Here is an 18,026-nt window from a genome sequence, read left to right as displayed (position 1 = left end):
GAGCCCGCGGCGTTTGCGGCGGGGAGAGATGGGTCGATCGAGGCTCACACGCCGCGGAACCCTAGTTTTATCCCCTCGAGGAATCTGACCAGCTGCAGTTTTGCTTTGGTTCGTACTATATTCACTGCACCAGCTTCTCTTCAAAAAAAGGAAAAAAAAATCACTGCACTACTTGTTCAGAGTTTCGTCAGAGGCGTGGCTTTTCAATCCAGAACGGGCGAACGGCAATGCAGCATTCCCATTAGAACCAAGAAATCGTACGGCCAACCATGCCAAAAACGCAGCTTTTTACCAGATTCGATGTAATCACTCGCCCATGTGGGTTTCGGAAGTTTAAGTCTCTCTCTCTCTGAAGTTATCTGGAAGCAACGTTAATATAGTGCAGCTGTCTCCCCGGTCAGTTTGCCTTGCGCGTACATCTCCACCATTCCAATTCGCATCGTGCTTTGGTTTTGTTTTGCCCTACAAAAAATTCATCTTGATTGCAAAGTAGTGGATGCAAAATTCATCTTGATTGCAAAATTGTCAACATTTTGATAAAAACGATTGGGATGCCCACATTTTGGCATACCCACATTTTAATATGCCTACGTTTTTTTAGCCAACCAATCAAACCCTTAAATTTTTCCTCAGTTTGAACCGCATGTACCTTTCTTCAGGAGAGATGTGATCCTCAGCTACCTAAGGTCTATTTTTTTTAGATCAGCTACGAAGATTGAATAGTGGGCACACTGCGCAGGTATTTCCGAAAATCTCCAACTTTAAACTTTTCGTCAGTTTGATTCTCATGCATCTTTTTTTTCGAGAGATAATATGATATACTCAGCTTCTGAGCTCTCTAGTTTTTTGAAAGAACTTTGTAAGGCGATCATCCTTATTTTGAAGGAAAAAAAAGGACGCAAACCAAACAGTGAGTCTGTTGATGTGTTTACAATCCAAACTAAAGCTGGGCAGGCCCATTATCCCCGAAACAGAACCTCTCTCGTGATCTCTGTTTTGGTTGGCCCATAAACCAAACAGTCATCATGTTACTTTTTTGTTGGGCCACAGCCCACTGGTCGATTCCCTCGGTCCGCGCCCCCCCCCCCCCCCCCAGTTGCGCTCCCTGTTTTGACCTCTCAAAAATGGAAACGGAAACTCTGGTTTGGTCGACACGGCGATGCCGGTGATGAGCTTACGTGCCGGCCGACTAGCACTGCGCACCATCGAAGTGCATGGAACTCCGCACGCATCGCACGAGACTGCGGAAGATTCACAGCTGATCGATCGTAACCCTCGCATGGATCGCCGCCTCCGTAAGTAACTTCAGCCATGGAAAGCAGCCACGCATGATGCAGCTAGCAAGCTCCCAAGTGAAGGTCAAATGCCTGCAGATCACTCCACCCCCACTGCTCCTCCTCCAATAGCTGCGTTGAATTCTGAACCGCGCCTAAAATCCTGCCCATTTCCCTCCTCGCCCGGTCTCGCCTTGGCGCCATTTCGGAGACTGCATGCGCCCCCGTCCATGCACGCCTAGCTCGAGCTAGCTCGCTCGCCGCGTGGTCGATGGCGCTGCTCGCCTCCCCGCCGAGGCCCAGGAAGCAGCGGTGCCCGCCCCACCCGATGCTCTCCCTCTCGCCGTCCCTCCTCTCCCTCATCCTGCTCCTGCCCTTCTTCTCCCTCCTCCTCCTCCACCGCTCCTCCTCCTGTTCCCCGGCCCTCGCAGGGGCCGCCTCGCGCCGGGCCAGCGCGGACGGCTTCTCGGGGGACCTGCGCGACATCGAGTTCTCGTGGAACCACCTGCCGTTCTCGGCGTCCAGGCCGCCGCCCGCCAAGCTCAAGATCGCCGTGTTCTCCCGGAAGTGGCCCGTGGCCTCAGCGCCCGGCGGCATGGAGCGGCACGCGCACACGCTGCACACGGCGCTCGCGGCGCGGGGCCACCGCGTCCACGTGTTCACCTCCCCGCCGCCGCACACCGAGGCGGCGCCGTCGGCGTCCCCCGATGGGCCCCAGCTCCACTTCCTGGACGGCGAGCCGGGGCAGTGGCGCTGCGACGAGGCATGGAAGCTGTACGAGGCCGAGGGCGAGAACGACCCATTCGACGTCATCCACTCGGAGAGCGTGGCCGTGTTCCACCGGTGGGCGCGCGGGGTGGACAAGCTGGTGGTCTCCTGGCACGGCATCTCCCTGGAGGCCCTGCACTCGGGCATCTTCCAGGACCTCGCCCGCGGAGAGGACGAGTCCATGTCGCCGGCGCTGAACCAGAGCCTGGGCCAGTCCGTGTTCCGCGTGCTCTCCGAGGTGCGCTTCTTCCGGAGCTACGCGCACCAGGTGGCCATCAGCGACTCCACGGGGGAGATGCTGCGCGACGTGTACCAGATCCCGTCCCGGCGCGTGCACGTCATCCTCAACGGCGTGGACGAGGCGCAGTTCGAGCCGGACCCCGCTCTGGGGCGCGCGTTCCGGGAGGAGGTCGGCGTGCCCAGGGGCGCCGACCTGGTGCTCGGCGTGTCGGGGCGGCTGGTGAAGGACAAGGGCCACCCGCTGCTGTACGAGGCCTTCTCCAAGCTGGTGCTGCGCCACCCGAACGTGTACCTGCTCATCGCCGGCAAGGGGCCCTGGGAGAACCGGTACATGGACCTGGGCCGCAACGCCAAGGTGCTCGGCGCCGTGCCGCCGGCGAGGCTGAAGGCGTTCTACAACGCGCTGGACGTTTTCGTGGACCCGACGCTGCGGCCGCAGGGGCTGGACCTGACGCTGATGGAGGCGATGCAGTGCGGGAAGCCGGTGGTGGCGACGCGGTTCCCGAGCATCAAGGGCAGCATCCTGGTGGACGGCGAGTTCGGGCACATGTTCGCGCCCAACGCGGAGTCGCTGCTGGAGAGCCTGGAGGCGGTGGTGGCGGAGGGCGCGCGCCGCGCCAGGCGGCGGGGGCTCGCGTGCCGGGAGTACGCCAGGTCCATGTTCGCGGCCACCAAGATGGCGCTCGCGTACGAGAGGCTCTTCCTCTGCGTCAAGAACGAGACCTTCTGCGCCTACCCCGCCGAGTTCGATTGATTAGCCCCCCAAATGTTACATACTGTGCATGCGTTTTATTATTCTACTTCTCTAATAATCCTAAAAATGTTATTTCAAATGGTGTTCTCCTCTCGTTTTTGCAATGAACTCCCAGCAATATATTAGATGATTGGAGATGATTTATTATGAATATATATAGATGAACAAGTCTACATCATTTTTTTGGGTGATGGCTAGCTACACATTCTGAATCCAATGGTACGAACTAGTATTTGATGTTGACGTGCTATACTTAGTAGGAGTGTATACACAAGGATGTAGGTTTACGATCCCGTTTGGTTCCAAAGGCTAAATTTGTCTAAAAAGATATTTTCATAGATAAGTGCTAATTCGCGAGACAAATTTAATAAGGCTAATTAATCCATAATTCGCAACAGTGATACTACAATAACCATCCGTTAATTATGGATTAATCATAGATTCATCTCGCCAATTAGTCTAGAAGTTCTACAATTAGTTTTATAATTAGATTTTATTTAATACTTATAATATTTTTTAAAAAAAGTGTACGCGTACGGAAACTAGCGGGCTTTTTCGAGTTGACCAATGCTTATGAGGCAAGCAAGCGAATAAAGCACCTGCATCATTGACCTGCCGCATGTTAGGACGGCTGACTTTCAGGGATGTCTCGGGATTAGCCTGCTAGTGCCTGTATCTGTTCTCCCTTTTACGCCTTCACGGCATCCATTTCAGAAGTACATTTCTGGTACTATTTGGACGACTTTGACTGAATCGCAGGTTTGCCGGCAGGCACGGATTGCCATCGCTGACTTGCTGTGTACTTTGCGTGTAAGCTTTGCGTCGAGGAGTCTCTTCGACCCACTTGATCCAAATCAAAACGTTTTGCACCGGACTTCCTCACAAGAAAGATCGCGATGTCAAAATCAAAATGCACTACTTCAATTATGAAACATATGAATTTAGTACAAGCTAGCTAGTTCATTTTTAAACTAATTGGCTTGTCCTAAGGTTCATGTATGTAAGAAACGGAAGGAGAACAATTCTGCATGTTTGGATCGATGTGGCAAGGTAAGTTAAGTAGACATTATATTTTCTTTTCTGCAACGAAGTAAACATACAAATTTGGTAGTCGCAGTAAAGAAAATTTTTGTTACACATAGATAAAGTACCAAGTACAGAGGCGATCGCTCATTGGGTTGCCGGGTTAGACAGATGCCTATCAAGTGCTCTCTTCTTTGCATGAGCGGCGATCGGCTTGTCTGCTCACACACCCAGCCCCCTGGGCCGCCGCGTCGTCTGATCTTCGCTCGGACGACCCGACCGACCAGTCACCTGCCGCCGCGTCCCTCCCGGTGAGCCTCTGCACGACCGACTTGAAGCTGGACCGGTCCGCCTCGACGTGGACCGTCTCGATGATCTTCACCGCTGGCGGCCTCGCCTCGCCCCCTCTCGACGCCATGGCCGGAAACACGAGTTCTTTTCACGTTGATGGAGAGGGCAACCAATGCCCGTGCAATCTCCAAATCCAAGATGCAATGCAAGCAAGCCCGAGCGTCGACCTGCTGCCTCTTATAGCCGGGGTCAGGAGTTCGGTCGCAGACGAGGAAAAGATCGGCCGGCATCACCTAAAAAACTCGAGGGAGTCAGATGAGACGTGCAGCCACGGAACCCTCCGTGAACTGGAGATGCCTGACGGCGGCGACCGTACGGTGGCAGATACATGACAGCTGACCGGGATAGTCAGGAGGGCCGGTCAGACTTCAGAGCAGCTGCACCGCGCCGCGGCTGCGGCTGGGCCATATATTCCTCGTGTCAAAGTCAGCAATGCCGGTCCGCCCGGCCGATGAGGGGCTTCCGTCAGAACAGCGCTCTCACTTTGATGTTGCCTACTTGGCCTTTGACATGCCTCGACCAGACGACCAGTGATACCTAACCAATGAGCGATTGGCCAGAACGCCGGTGTTTGAGCCTTTTTTTTTTTTTGCTCTCGCAGACCGGCCGACATGGAGCTTTCGGTACGCACTGCAGACTCTCAAGTTAGATGACCCAACAAGACATCTGCATACCTCAGCACTTACGTTAAATCGGCAAAAGAATATGAAGTTCCAGCACGAATCAGTCCTGCAGGAAGGATGAACTCGTTAAGCAAAACTTGATCTGTGGTCCTGTCAGCTGGTCACAAACAACATCAGCTATACTCACACGATGGTGGTAAGTTCTTTTTTTGTGAAATAAAATGGTGGCAAGTTCTCGTGAGACGCAGGCAGCAGATGTACAAGGCTACTCACATACTGCCTGACGTCTACTGAGATCAGAATACCATGGACAACAAATACCTATACCAGTATGGGAAAAACTTACAGTGGAACGAATGCACCGGCATACAAAAAATTGGCACACTGCTAGAAAACTCAACAACAAAATATTTTATACAACAGATTCGTAGGGTGGAGGTGGAGGTGGCGGCGGCGGCGATGCCTCTGTTGACGATGGCTTATCCACTGCCTCAGGTGTCTCGGTTGAGGGGGCAGAGGTTGCAGCCTCAACGGGTGTAACACCAGGTGCACCAACGCTATTGGTGTCTGCTGCAGGAGCTGGAGCAGCAGCAGCAGGTTCAGTGTTGCTTGCAGCATCCGTAACTGGAGCTGCTGCGGCTTCCTCGGTGCCTGGAGCTGCTGTAGCTTCCTCACTGCCAGGTGCTGCTTTAGCTTCCTCACTGCCGGAAGCTGCTGCAACTTCTGCAGCTGGGGTAGCTGCATCGGCAGTTGTAGCTTCCGATGGCTTTGCCTCGTCAGTGCCCTGCGATGGAGCAGCAGCACTTGGATTCACGGGAACTCCTTGCGCCCCAGGAGCACCTTGAGCCATGGGACCGCCCTGAACCATTGGGGTGCCTTGAGGTGCGGTGGCACCCTGAACCATCGGAGCACCTATAGGTCCATTTGAGGCCTGTGCTGCATTAGGTAGTCCAGGTTTTGTGCCAGACTTTTTAATCACAATCGGAGGTGCCGATAAGGGAGGCATCCCAGGAGGAAGTATTTCAATAGGAGGCTTTTTCTCAGTTTCTCCCAAGCTGGTGAGCTTCGGATCCTCAAGAGAAGCCAAGAAAGCTGCAGCAGCATCAGTTTTAACTGTTGGTGTGTGATCCAGTTCCTTCTGTAGCATCTTGTTCCATGCTATAACCAAGTTCCTTAATGATGGACGACCATGGGCCTGGAGAGTTGATTATGCTAGTGAGCAATCATACTAATTGTAGGTAATCTCAGCCAAATAAATAAAAAAATGAATACTACAGTAACAGTAATGGAACAGAATGGAAGGACAAAAAATCGCTTTATTTCGCGAAACCCCTAATGGTTCGCATCTCATAAACTAGAACTGGGCAATGCACGAAAGAATTCAATTCAACAGAGAACTTACTTGAGAATGCAAAACAGCCTCAGCCAACATTCCTGTGTCCTGCCATGCTTTCTCCATTAAGGCATTATCTCCCAGAACTGCAGCAGCAAATGCTGCCTCGCGTCCATGGCCGGCTGCGATCAGATTGGTTACCAAACCCTAGGCAAGCACACTGGTGTTAGTGGTAATTCCTATGAGTTTGTAGCAATCCACACTTTCACAGATAATAATGCATTGAATTCCCCCAATGATTCTAAGGATGTCCTTGGGGTCATGTTCACACATAAATGGAGTACGTGTACGGAAGAGTCTTCCAGCATTGTAATCTCGAAAGGAAAGATGCAATGCAACACCACAATAGAAAAGGCAACAGCAGGCCTCAGTCCGCACTTGTGCATGAACTGTGTCAGGTTATATCCCATAGAGCTGTACTACAAATTTTCGCAACTGTATAATAACATTTTTTTCTGCCAAACCTTGTCACTATCGTGGATGGTGATTAGAATTCTTAATCACCAATAATCATTATGGATAAGAAACCAAGTTTCTAATGCAAATTATTAGCCATAAAGGTGGTCGAAGTAACATACCGACAATCTAGTAAGCTCTCCATGGTTTGCAAGACGGAGCGCCAGGCCTCGCAGCATCTGTCCATGCAGAGCTCCTTTTACAGAAGCTGCAGCTGCTAATCTCTTTAGAACTTCACGAGCAATATCAGCTTGCCCAGTGGCATCTGCTGCATCAATAAGGTCGAAAAATTCCTTGACAAATTTCACTATTCCCTGCACAGCATCTGAAAGACTTTCTTGCTTAGCTTGCTTAGCTACCGCCAAATTAAGAATCTGTGTAACATCAGTGGCATCAGCGGCAGCTGTTTCTTGCCCCACATCTCGGCTGTTGCTCATTGTCAATAAACAAGCAAGTGCTCTTTTCAGCTCATTGCTCTGCATTGCAAGGTCGAACTCCAACCTGAGGGGTATCAACACCAAATTCAAATAAAGGAAAAAATCGGATATGTCCATCAATAATACCTGATATTCTTACTTTGAGAATACAGTTAACTCGATACACATGTCATAGCATGTTATAACGTCATCTAAAAAACTCAAATAGCCTCAAACAAAGGTCTTACCTCTTAGATATTCCAGGCAAATGAAGAGCTTCAGTGGCATAGCCCATACCCAGCATAAACTGAGCCAGGTCATCGTGATGCTCTCGGCCAAGTCTAGTCGCCCTGCATAATAATTTGGTTATAATTATTATTATACTCAGACCCTAAAGACAGCAAGAGTCAATCCACAAACATACCATTTCACAGCACTAACAGGATCCCCATATGCTGCAAGGCAACGGCATCTTATACCAGGATGGCTGAGTGACAAGGCATGTGCACACATATACCTGCAACGAAGATGGAATATTTCTGAGTTAAATCCAGGCAAGCATGTCAAAAAGACTAACAAAAATGTAACCTACTTGAAGAAAATTTAATTCCAATGTATTTCATTGTTCAAGGAACTGCTCTTGTTCTTTTAATATGAAATGAGATACTTGGGAGGAAATATATTACCTGTCAACAAGCCAGAGAACTCCATCTCTTACACCAACCACAACAAGAGGTCCAATAGGTCTCTTCTGCTCAGGAGGGAAGCGAGTTACTGCAACAGACACCCCTCCTCCAGCAACAGCAACTTCAGCATATCTTCTGTCATCCAGTTCTTTCTGGAAAACTGAATCATCTCCATCCAATTTGGATTGCTTTGGCACAATAAACGGTGGTATTGATGGAGCATGCTGAAAGGAGGCTAAACGAACAACCTGGAATAAAATTGAAGGATGTAAGAACAATACATTATGCACATATTCAATATACTAACGGCTTGGCAATTTTCATGAAGAAATAACAAAACATTGAAAAGATACCAAGCTGGTTGATACTGTGCCTCATAAATGAAGAATGCATTACTGCATTAGCTAAATTTATTCTGAAGAGATATATTACTACTCAAATTAAAAATGCCAGGTTATACCTGGTCCTGATTTTTCAAAATGGCTTTGGTTCACAGAAGATTTGGCAATAAATTGTGGCCATGGAGAACTTTGATCCTGTTCATTCGCAAGGGGTAGAATACTTGCAACGACATAAATTCATAATATTATTTTTTTCAACTGGCATTCTCAGCATTATGTGAATATAGACACCTCAATATACAATAATTCTGTTTCTCAAACCAACTCAAATAGACAGCCTCAAAAATATTTACTAATAAGTCATCTCTTTATACATTTTTATCTAATAATATAGCAGCGTGAAATCTTTTCAAAACAAAATATAGCAGCGTGAAACTATATTTTTATTTAACATAGGACTTCAAAAAGAAGTACAGCCAGCTACATCTATCTGAAGTGCTGCCCCCAACTCCTAGTGTGCGCTACATTTTACAAGGCTCAATGTCTTTGTTAGTTGATCAGTAGGGTGAAGGATCGGTGCTTTTTAGAAACAAAGTTAATGATGTGGGACATCTTTTGCTTTTTGTAGATAAATGTCACAAGTCCAAAACACCAAAAAGAAAAGAATTGTGTATAAAGAAGTTGCAAGTACAGGAAAGGACACATCAAACATATCAGTTCAGAATTTCTTATTATTTACAATAAGGCCCCGTTTGGATCCTTGGAATTGAATTCCATTCTGATAATCATAATTTAGATATAAATTAATTAAGCTAATATAGTTGTATGTGTAATATATTTGTATATTATTGTTGGCCATATGGGAGAGATACTTATGCACTGCACTTTTGCTATAGGGAAGCGAATCGAAGAGTGTGCTATAAATTGTACATTAGAAACACAACATGAGGATCTATAGAATCAATTTCCATCCCCCACCCCCATGAATTTAAGATAAGCTTATATATATACTTTGGAAAGTTGTGGAATGCCATATTCCAAGACAAATAGCCTACTCTATTAAGTAGATTCCAATTCCTCAAAATGAAGGGATCCAAACAGGGCTTAAGGGGAATCGATCTACAGGCATTTATATGTGTCTTGGTCTGCGGGACACTGTTAGAAAAACTTGGTTTGTAGTACGCTACTAAGTGTCCTGTGGACAAACAAACAAGTGTCCTAATCCACGGACAGAATCATAAAAATTTAGGGTCCTACAGGCAAAAATCTCTTACACTAACTTCAGGTAACACATAAGAAAACAGAACACAGTATGTCAATAAAGACGAAAATGAGTAATAAAAGCACAGCATATTGAATGTGGTACCTGCAACATTGGTGGTCTTAATGATATTTTTTCACTAGCAGTAACCTGGGGAGCTTCAACTGTGATAAGAGCCAAATCTCCATGCTCTGCAACCGCCTGACTCTGAGCTTCTCTTGCTTTCATTTCTTCTTTTCTCTTTTTTGTTTCAATGTCAATAGCTGCCACTCCAGCATCGACAAAGACACACCTGGAAATATTGTTTAGAAGATTAAGGGACAGAAGGTGGGTTGCATGAGCCATCGAAACTTGAAAAGACTGATTGCTTAACAGTACCATTGAATGCCTTTTAAATTTTAAAATGCCTCTGAAAAGTGAAATTCTTTGTTATAAACTGCCTATTGGCTACTGTGACTCTAATCATAGAAGGAATCTTCCATAACCCTCGTATGGTACCATCCATTTTTATTTACAAGCTTGCATCACATAGCCATAGAATTATTGACACATGTAATCCAAAGGAGCATTAGATGCCATCCAAGGACAAAATAAGAACATTAGAACTGAAGTAATTATATGCACACGATTAATATCTTACTCGATTGTTGTTGGTGTAGCCACAAATAACTGTCTTCGATGCCAAACGGCACCAGTTGCAAAGGGAATTGAAACATCTCCAAGGTACCTAAATTGAGGTCGCAAGGAAGAAATTACAATGTACTGCTGATAAGCGAATGCACAATACTCGACAGTTTGGTCCCACACGGTCCACTCAGGTTGTGCAAGTAAGCCGCTTACAGGCTGATAGGTCTCCCAGCTGCAACAATCAAATGCAATTTTAGTCTAGCAAAGATGTTAGCTGCAAAAAATCATCGTATTAGGAAGCAAAGTGCTAAAAATACACCAATTGTACAGGTACATCAGTGCATCAGCCAAAACGAGAGAATAAGGAAGCTGCAAGCTCTAGCATAAAATGTCAAAGAACATCATTGAAATCTGTACCTGTATAGCTGGAAATTTTGTGGAGGCCCTTCTTTAGAGGAAAATGGATCATCAGAAGCAAAAGATGATCCACTTCCACCAAACCCTGATAGGGGCATCGATTGAACAGTTGATATAGCTGTTGCCGTCAAAGGACTGATTCTACGAGATGTACGGTATGTGACACCAAGCAAAGCACCACCATGCAATCCAATAACCTGAAAGATCACAACCATTAAACTAGACTGAAAGGTTCCTGCTGTTGAATTTCTGGCAATGGTTTCTATTTCACATGTCAATCAAAGACATACTCAGAAGCGAAATCAAGAAATTTAACCTAGCAAACACCTATGTTTCTATCAGTGTCACTGATACGTAATGTAACTACAGATCATATGAAAGCACAGCAGGTTTCCAAATGACGCCAACACAACAGAACATGGCAAGTGTAAAGATAAAATAAGATTCGATATAAAGAATTGTGAAGTGTGTTATTTCACTACCCACCAATTGGAAGGTTTCTGCAACTGCATAAGGAAAAAAAATGAACCAATCATAGAAAACAGTTAAACATCTTATAGCTTAGTATGTTATATAACTACGTAAGAATAGCTCAGTTGTGCCCAAGAAACAAAAGCATTGTGTCACTATTCCAAAAAAATGCAAGCTAAGTTTGTTAGAAACTAGAGCAATGCATGAAATGTAATTTAACTTCTTTAAGCTGGAAATTGTCCATCAAAGGCTGCCACAGGAGCATGTTTTGGACATAATATGAGGGTATGTACGAATGATGGTGCTCCGCAAGTTCAGACTTCCATCAGGCTATATATAAAGAAAAAAAATCAGGATTGAAGATAAACTTGGTGCTAATTACTGACCGGCTCACTACGACCATCAATCGATCTCTGCAAAACATGTGCTGTTCCATCATCTAATAAGATGCGAACTTGTACTGTTGCAGCAGAAGCTGCACTAGCTGCTGCAGCTGCTGCTTGAGCTGCAGCAGCAGCTGCTTCTTTTGCCTTTTTAGAAGAACCGCCTTTCACAACTAGTGGCATTCTTGGAGCCAATGCACTCTCCACTAAAGCATATCTGTCTCGACAGGTATCCCAGGCAAAAAGCTTCCCTGTGCCTGAATCAACAACTGACCAATCACTTGCTTTGTATACAGCAAAAGAAGGAATATCTGGCCATACAATTGCAACATACCTGCAAGGAAAGTATAGCATTTGCCATTAGAAAATTCATTTAATCTGGGGAGTAACTATTAATGCCTACAGGGTATGGAAGCAACAGGATATTGAAGAACTGAACCAGACCACAAACCAGAATAATGGGGTTTTCCAGTTTCCAGCCAGTTTGATAACAAAAAGGCAGGCTTCATTTGTCAAGGTATTAGATTTTTTTTTTTTTGAGATTTGGTCAGCAAACCATAACAAGTAGTAACAAAACAAATAAAAATATTTACACAGGTGTGTTTTGGGGCCTAAACCATTTTTTTCAGGAAACTGATTCCAAAACAGTTTAGGATGAAACAAGTAGAAACCAGACAACTCAACAATTTTCCAACAGCACTAATGGTAAATGCAAAGCAGATTAAACATAAGCAGCATTGGCTTGTAAGCTGAAAGATTGCACCAAAATAAAACAACTCATAACAGCCAATGTCTACCTTTTTACTACTGGAAAATAGTGCAGTAGATGAATAATGCAATAACCAGATAAAGACTAGTTCAAATTCAGCTAGGGCCTAGGGTCTATGTGTAGCGTAGCCACCAGAAGCTAGTTGAAATAGGTAAACCAAGTAGAAAAATGCTTACATCTACTTTATCATAGTTGATTCTACTTCCTATAATCAGAAATATAAGTCCATCTAGGTTTGTCTAAAGTCAAACTTTTCTACCTTTGACTACTTCTAAACATTATACAGATTGACAAGACAACATAAGATTGGATTACTAGATTCATTATGAAAAATACTTACATAATAAATAACTTTCCATTTAAGATAATATATTTATTTTATTGATATTACTAGTTGATGTGTCATAGTGGAGATCGTGACAATGTCCTAATGAACTTGTAACTGTGATTGGAGGAAGTAGACGACAATATGGTATGTATATCACTTACTTTCCAGAACTGCTAACTGAAAGGACCGAATAAGAATCGTGTGGAGCAGGAGTGCTGATATGCTTCTTGGTCTGCTTTACAACCAACTGTTCTATCGACTCATTCCTTGATCTTCCTGTATCAGATGCAACACCAGCATTCCCAAGGGATGGATTTGCTGTGTTTGACAATTGGAAATTCAGTAACTTAAGTTCTCTTTCAACTATGTAAACAGCAGAATGCTCCTTGTTTCCTGTAGGTGTCGGTAAAGGAGCAATAGCTGGAAGTGCTCTTGGATCAAACTCGCTTAATATGATACCAATATTAGTTCCAGTAGCAACAAGATGTGGCTGTAAGGGGTGGGCCACCATGCAATAAACCTAGAATAATCACAAAATTCAATTTATAGTTAGCAACACACTTGAGGGAAATGCATCAAAATGGTTTTGAACATACATGGGAACCAGCATTTCCAAAAACTAGAGTACAGACAATTTGAGCAAAAAAGAGAGACACCACTCTCTTTCATGTACTAAATTGTGCCATACCACTCTAGTCCTTGGGTATATCCTGCTGATAATGATACTTCAATATTATACCACACATCCTCTTGAAGAAGAGGGCTGGCCTAAATAAATGCAAGTATAGGTTGCTCCTCACTTTGTGCTAAAAGGTTACCGTGCTGGTATGCATGATTTTGGAGGTTTATCCGCAATTAATCAGGCAATGTGAGATTAAACCATCATTATCAGCTTGAATTTTGGCTAACCATCCTTAAGAACAAATTAACTCTATGAAACTGTAAGTGTAGTGTATTGGAATAAGGAAGCCTTTGGAACAGTACATGCCAGTTCCATTTTCTTTTTTTCTTAGGTAATGATATTTGCGATGTGTGCGAGTCCCATAGGCACTAGTATATCAATGGTGAGATTTTCCTTTGAAGGGCAACTGCACTCAATCTCTTCAAGACGTTCAAGTATAGCAAACAACAAAAAAAAAGAATAATCAATTCATCATACTATGCATGGCCTAACCCTTTGAAGTTAATAGAGCAGAGATACGTGGGTAGAAATATTTCATATTTTCAAAGTGGGTTAAATGTATGTTCAGATACAGAAGTACCGCATAATAAAATATCATTGCTGAGATGACAAATTACTACGCTCTGTTAGAGGAATAAGAACAGAAGAATACCCTCAGTTTCTTATGCTGTGCAAGGACCTGGGGAGGAACTAGTGATGACAATTCGCAGAGTGGTCTTGTTAAAGCAGAATAAGTTGGGTGTTCTATGGCCCTGTGCCAATACAGAGTGCAGAACAGTGCAGATAAACCACAATTAGCATCATTACAGAAAATCTGCAACTAATATTCTTTGGAGACATGGAAATGCATACCAAATATGAGAGTCCTTGACACAAGTTAGAATATCAAGGTTTGGTGCACGGGGATGACACCATGATGCAACACTATGACAAGCAAGTTTAGGTACTGGTTTAATACGCCTTATTTCCTGCACAGCAAATGTGATACTGTAAGTTTTACATGAAATAAAAAATAATAATACAACTTCATGCAAATATCTAATATAAGTACCTTGAAAGTTACAGTATCCCATATGGCCAAAGTTTTATCAGCTCCTATTGTAATGAGCTGTGGAGCACTGCCCATCACCCTTGAAAGTTCAACTGCAACTACACCTCCATCATGGGCCTTGACAAATACAAAAAAATAATAATAATAACCAACCCACATACTAAGTGATTTTTTTTGCATGTTATTTACAAATGTTCTGCATCATCAAAAACTCAGTGTACCAAAGTTGGTACCTTCATACTAATCTTGGGTACAAGCTCACGCGAGTCATGTATATGATCAGCACTCCATAATATCAACAGGCCATCACTGCCACCAGAAACTAAATGTACCTGTACAGAGTATAATTATTGTTATCGGAAAGATACGATAGTAGTATCCGGAGAAATGAAACCAAAGAATTAACAACAATGAAATGTAAATAGCAAAACATTCAAATAGAAACTCGTCGTTCATGCAAAGAACAGAAACAGCATACTTGTAACCACCAAATAAAGCAACCAGAGTCAAAGACAAGACATAGTCATGTGAAAATTTACCTCACCACCTGCAGACATGTATGTCATTAAGCAAGCTATTGCTCCTTTGTGTCCACCTGTATACCTTCGCACAAGCTGCAGGGATCAAATTGCTCAGTTCAAACTGCAGCCATAATGAAGAAAAGGAGGTAGGGTAGAGTATGTTTAACCTTCCATGTCAACATTGAAAGAACTCTGATTACACCATCAGATGACCCAAAGGCAACGAGAGGGGCATCACTAGAAGTTGACCTAGAGAGGAACTCCATACTGCAAAAATGAAAGCAAAAGGTTTCAAATTACGTGCTGAACAACAGGTGAATCTTGAATAAATACAACATAAGCCATTTGCATCATACAGAATAAGGAGCAAACAGAAGCAGCTCCGTAGTTATGATCTAGTATTGGTGGTAATTGATTTATTTTCCTCACAGGTCGCTGGATGGGTCAAACTTTAGCAGAAAATGCAACAGCAGCACCATAAATTGCAGGACGGTAAGGTTCATAAACAAGGTTAAGGTTGAAGTAATCTATACTATAGAACAGCTAAAAGTGCCATGAAAGGTCATGAGGAGCAACTGAGCCATTCATTCATTAATGTTACAATCAGCCAGTTCAGGTCCTGGTTGCAGTCGATAAAGTATTGCTTTTGTTTCGAAAGTACAAAATGAAGTCATGCAGATGTTTGTTAATGTCACCAAAATACCCAGTGAAATCAGTTGATGAATATGCTAATGATCCAGGATATCAAAAGAAGTACGCTGGCGATGATCACTCAAAATCAATCTACTTAGGTGACTTTACAATAAAGGGTGTACCCAGAGCTGAAAACTCCCACACAAAGGTGGGGTCCGGGGAAGGGAATTCCTAGACAACCTTACCCTTGCAAAATTATTTTAAAATTCTGCAAAGAGGCTGGTTCAAACCCAGGACCTCCAGGGCCAGGCCACAAGTGGAGAGTCTCTACCAGTGTGCCAGGTCTGCCCTTCTTTAGGTGACTTTACAATACGTAAATGGTGTGAAGTAGCAAAATAGGTGGAAGTAGCCTATAGGCCTTAATCGATGTGCGATGTAGGTCGAACCGTCAACATCATTGATTTGCTTTTTTTTCTCCTTGAATCCACTACCCAGAATTAATATTGGTAGGGAACACAACCTGATATGCATAATCCAACTAGGCTCGCCTAAATGCCTTGAACAAATGAACAAAGATACACAGCCATAAACATAAGTTAATAGAGAAAAATAACCATACCATAGAAGTGATCTGTTATCAAGCTCCTGTTTAGGAACATCACGGCCCCGCATAGTCACCAAATCTAAAAATATGACTTTGTTCTCACAGCAAATGACAACAAAGTGCCTTCCTCGTGTTGACGGGGCAGGTGCACTGAATGTGGAAGATTGTTGATTGACTGCAGTTGGGGCCTCAGCAGCAGCAGAGCAATTGCGCCAATGTTGCCAAAAGCGAACATCGTCATCATAAAAGGAAACCTGCTTTACACTTGGGGAAGAACAATAGGCCCATCGGGAGTCAGGTAAAAAGTACTACGCGCATGATCATCAGAATTGAGGGACAGAAAACTCAAATCGATACCTTCCCCCTCGAATGGCCTCAGTGGGCTTCCCTTTTGAATCTGCACAAAATGTTGCAATGGGTACATTAACCAAAAAGGAACATGTTTCATTTTACTTCCACTGGTCCAGCTTGATAAAGGGTAATGAAACAAAATGAAGATAACAACTAATACCATGTATAAGTGGAGGGGAGGGCAAACATGTTAAGGCAGAAACAACAAAAACAACAGTACAACTAGATTCAACAAGGATCAAGAGTTAGGCTGCATTCAGGATGAGGGGTGATGGCATGTTGCAGATACGCAAGTTTTGCAAATGACATTTGAAAACATAGAGCCTGCTGTGATATCAAAACAATACTTAGTACGTACAAAGTCTTGTTGCATTTGAACATAAGTGCATGCTCAAGTACGAGTTGAAGGTTTATTCACCTAATTTACAGGATGCCCATCACTTGGGATCAGATTACTACAGGAAATTAATAAAAGTGCCCTACCTCTACAAGGATAGAGAAATGACATATGGACGAATCAAACTCGCAGCAACTAGTAGTAGTAAACGCCCATTTTTCAACAAATTAAGCGCCCATCCGCCACAATTCAACAGCGTGAATAGCATTACCACTAAGCATAGAAACCACATGGCGTGCCCAAACCACCAATAACAAACGAAACGAGAACTACTGCGCCACGTACCATCTCCCTCGGCGAGCTTCTCAAGTTTCGCCCCAACCAAGCGCCGCTCGTCGACACCACCCGCCTTCAGTTCATAGATCACCTAACGAATTTCCAAAGCACCGTGAGATCAAATGAGCCAGAGCACAAACAGAGCTTCCAAGCCGGCTCTGCACTGCGAGATCAAATTGGCCGAGCGCTAGAAGAGAGCTGTACCTGGCGGTGCTCCCAGTCCCAGACGGAGACGCGGTCGTTGGCGTCGGCGGTGACGAGCCAGGGGTGGGTGGGGTGGAGCTGGATCTTCACGACCTTGTCGCTCGTCGGCCGGAACGCCCGGAGGCGGAGCATCTCGCCGCGGCCGCCTCGTGACGCAGCGGGGTCGTCGCGGGCGAGAGGCGGGCGGAGGCGGGAGCAGAGATCTGGAGTGTGGAGATCTGGGGAGGAAGCAAGGGGAGGCAGTGATGTGTGGGGAGCTCGCGGGTGGTGGCAGGTCGAGGAGATCTGAGACCTGCAACGGTGGGAGGGGAGAAAGGAAGAGAGGAAGAAAGAGCGAGATGAGCTGGACGGGTGGGCTGGTAGTGGGCCTTTTAGTTACGGCCATGACGAATTCCAAGTTGAAATAGATGGGGCCGGAATGTTAATAGGCCTCTTCCTGGTGCAGGCTTAGCAAAGCCTGCCTGCGCCGCCGAATGAAATGTGTGCGTGTCGCCTTCGGTTTTAGGCCCAAAAGATGGCTCTTGCAGATGAAAACGGGGATTTAGTTCATTTTCAGTGAAAATCGGATCATTTCGAATGCTGCAATCTTGCAGACCACGTATTTACATCACGAAAATAAATGGCTCACATAGTGGTCTCTATACTAACTAGTAACCACATATATGATCTGTGCAGAAGCGGCATGGCTATACATCGCGCGCGTTACAAACGCACGATGTATAGCCT

At 44.9% G+C, this 18,026-nt stretch overlaps 2 protein-coding genes across 3 annotated transcripts; one reads left to right on the top strand and one right to left on the bottom strand.

The window, feature by feature from the left end:
• Positions 1-1,099: 1,099 nt before the first annotated feature.
• LOC112894923 (D-inositol 3-phosphate glycosyltransferase) lies at positions 1,100-3,189 on the top strand. Its single transcript, XM_025962768.1, has one exon. It carries the CDS (start codon positions 1,546-1,548, stop codon positions 3,034-3,036), a length of 1,491 nt encoding a protein of 496 aa, XP_025818553.1. The 5' UTR covers positions 1,100-1,545; the 3' UTR covers positions 3,037-3,189.
• Positions 3,190-5,159: 1,970 nt separating this feature from the next.
• On the bottom strand, positions 5,160-17,607 carry LOC112892034. Of its 2 annotated transcripts, XM_025959084.1 has the most exons (21): positions 17,301-17,607; positions 17,106-17,187; positions 16,430-16,469; positions 16,088-16,336; positions 15,003-15,102; positions 14,854-14,928; positions 14,548-14,646; positions 14,315-14,431; positions 14,116-14,231; positions 13,916-14,015; positions 12,743-13,101; positions 11,488-11,818; positions 10,631-10,827; positions 10,227-10,445; positions 9,692-9,878; positions 7,985-8,232; positions 7,723-7,815; positions 7,547-7,648; positions 7,005-7,383; positions 6,436-6,573; positions 5,160-6,228 (listed from the first exon to the last, which is right to left on the bottom strand). In XM_025959084.1, the coding sequence occupies exons 1-21, from the start codon at positions 17,430-17,432 to the stop codon at positions 5,446-5,448; spliced, it is 4,146 nt and encodes a 1,381-aa protein (XP_025814869.1). In that variant the 5' UTR covers positions 17,433-17,607; the 3' UTR covers positions 5,160-5,445. The 2 variants fall into 2 exon arrangements, with proteins under 2 accessions (XP_025814869.1, XP_025814870.1); XM_025959085.1 differs by lacking the exon at positions 17,301-17,607 and having other exon boundaries at positions 16,088-16,326.
• Between the last annotated feature and the right edge of the window lie 419 nt (positions 17,608-18,026).

Source organism: Panicum hallii, chromosome 5 (genome assembly GCF_002211085.1).
Source record: "Panicum hallii strain FIL2 chromosome 5, PHallii_v3.1, whole genome shotgun sequence".
In the NCBI taxonomy this organism is placed as follows: Eukaryota; Viridiplantae; Streptophyta; class Magnoliopsida; order Poales; family Poaceae; genus Panicum; species Panicum hallii.
Note: the sequence above shows the minus strand (reverse complement) of the source record. Positions and strands in the feature narration are given on the sequence as shown.

Coding starts and splice junctions, on each gene's coding strand:
- LOC112894923 (XM_025962768.1), top strand. CDS start 1,546: ATGGCGCTGCTCGCCTCCCCGCCGAGGCCCAGGAAGCAGCGGTGCCCG.
- LOC112892034 (XM_025959084.1), bottom strand. CDS start 17,432: ATGCTCCGCCTCCGGGCGTTCCGGCCGACGAGCGACAAGGTCGTGAAG. Junction 16,470..17,105: donor GAAGCTCGCCGAGGGAGATG/GTACGTGGCGCA, acceptor CATTTTGTGCAG/ATTCAAAAGGGAAGCCCACT. Junction 6,574..7,004: donor GAGAGCTTACTAGATTGTCG/GTATGTTACTTC, acceptor GTGCTTGCCTAG/GGTTTGGTAACCAATCTGAT.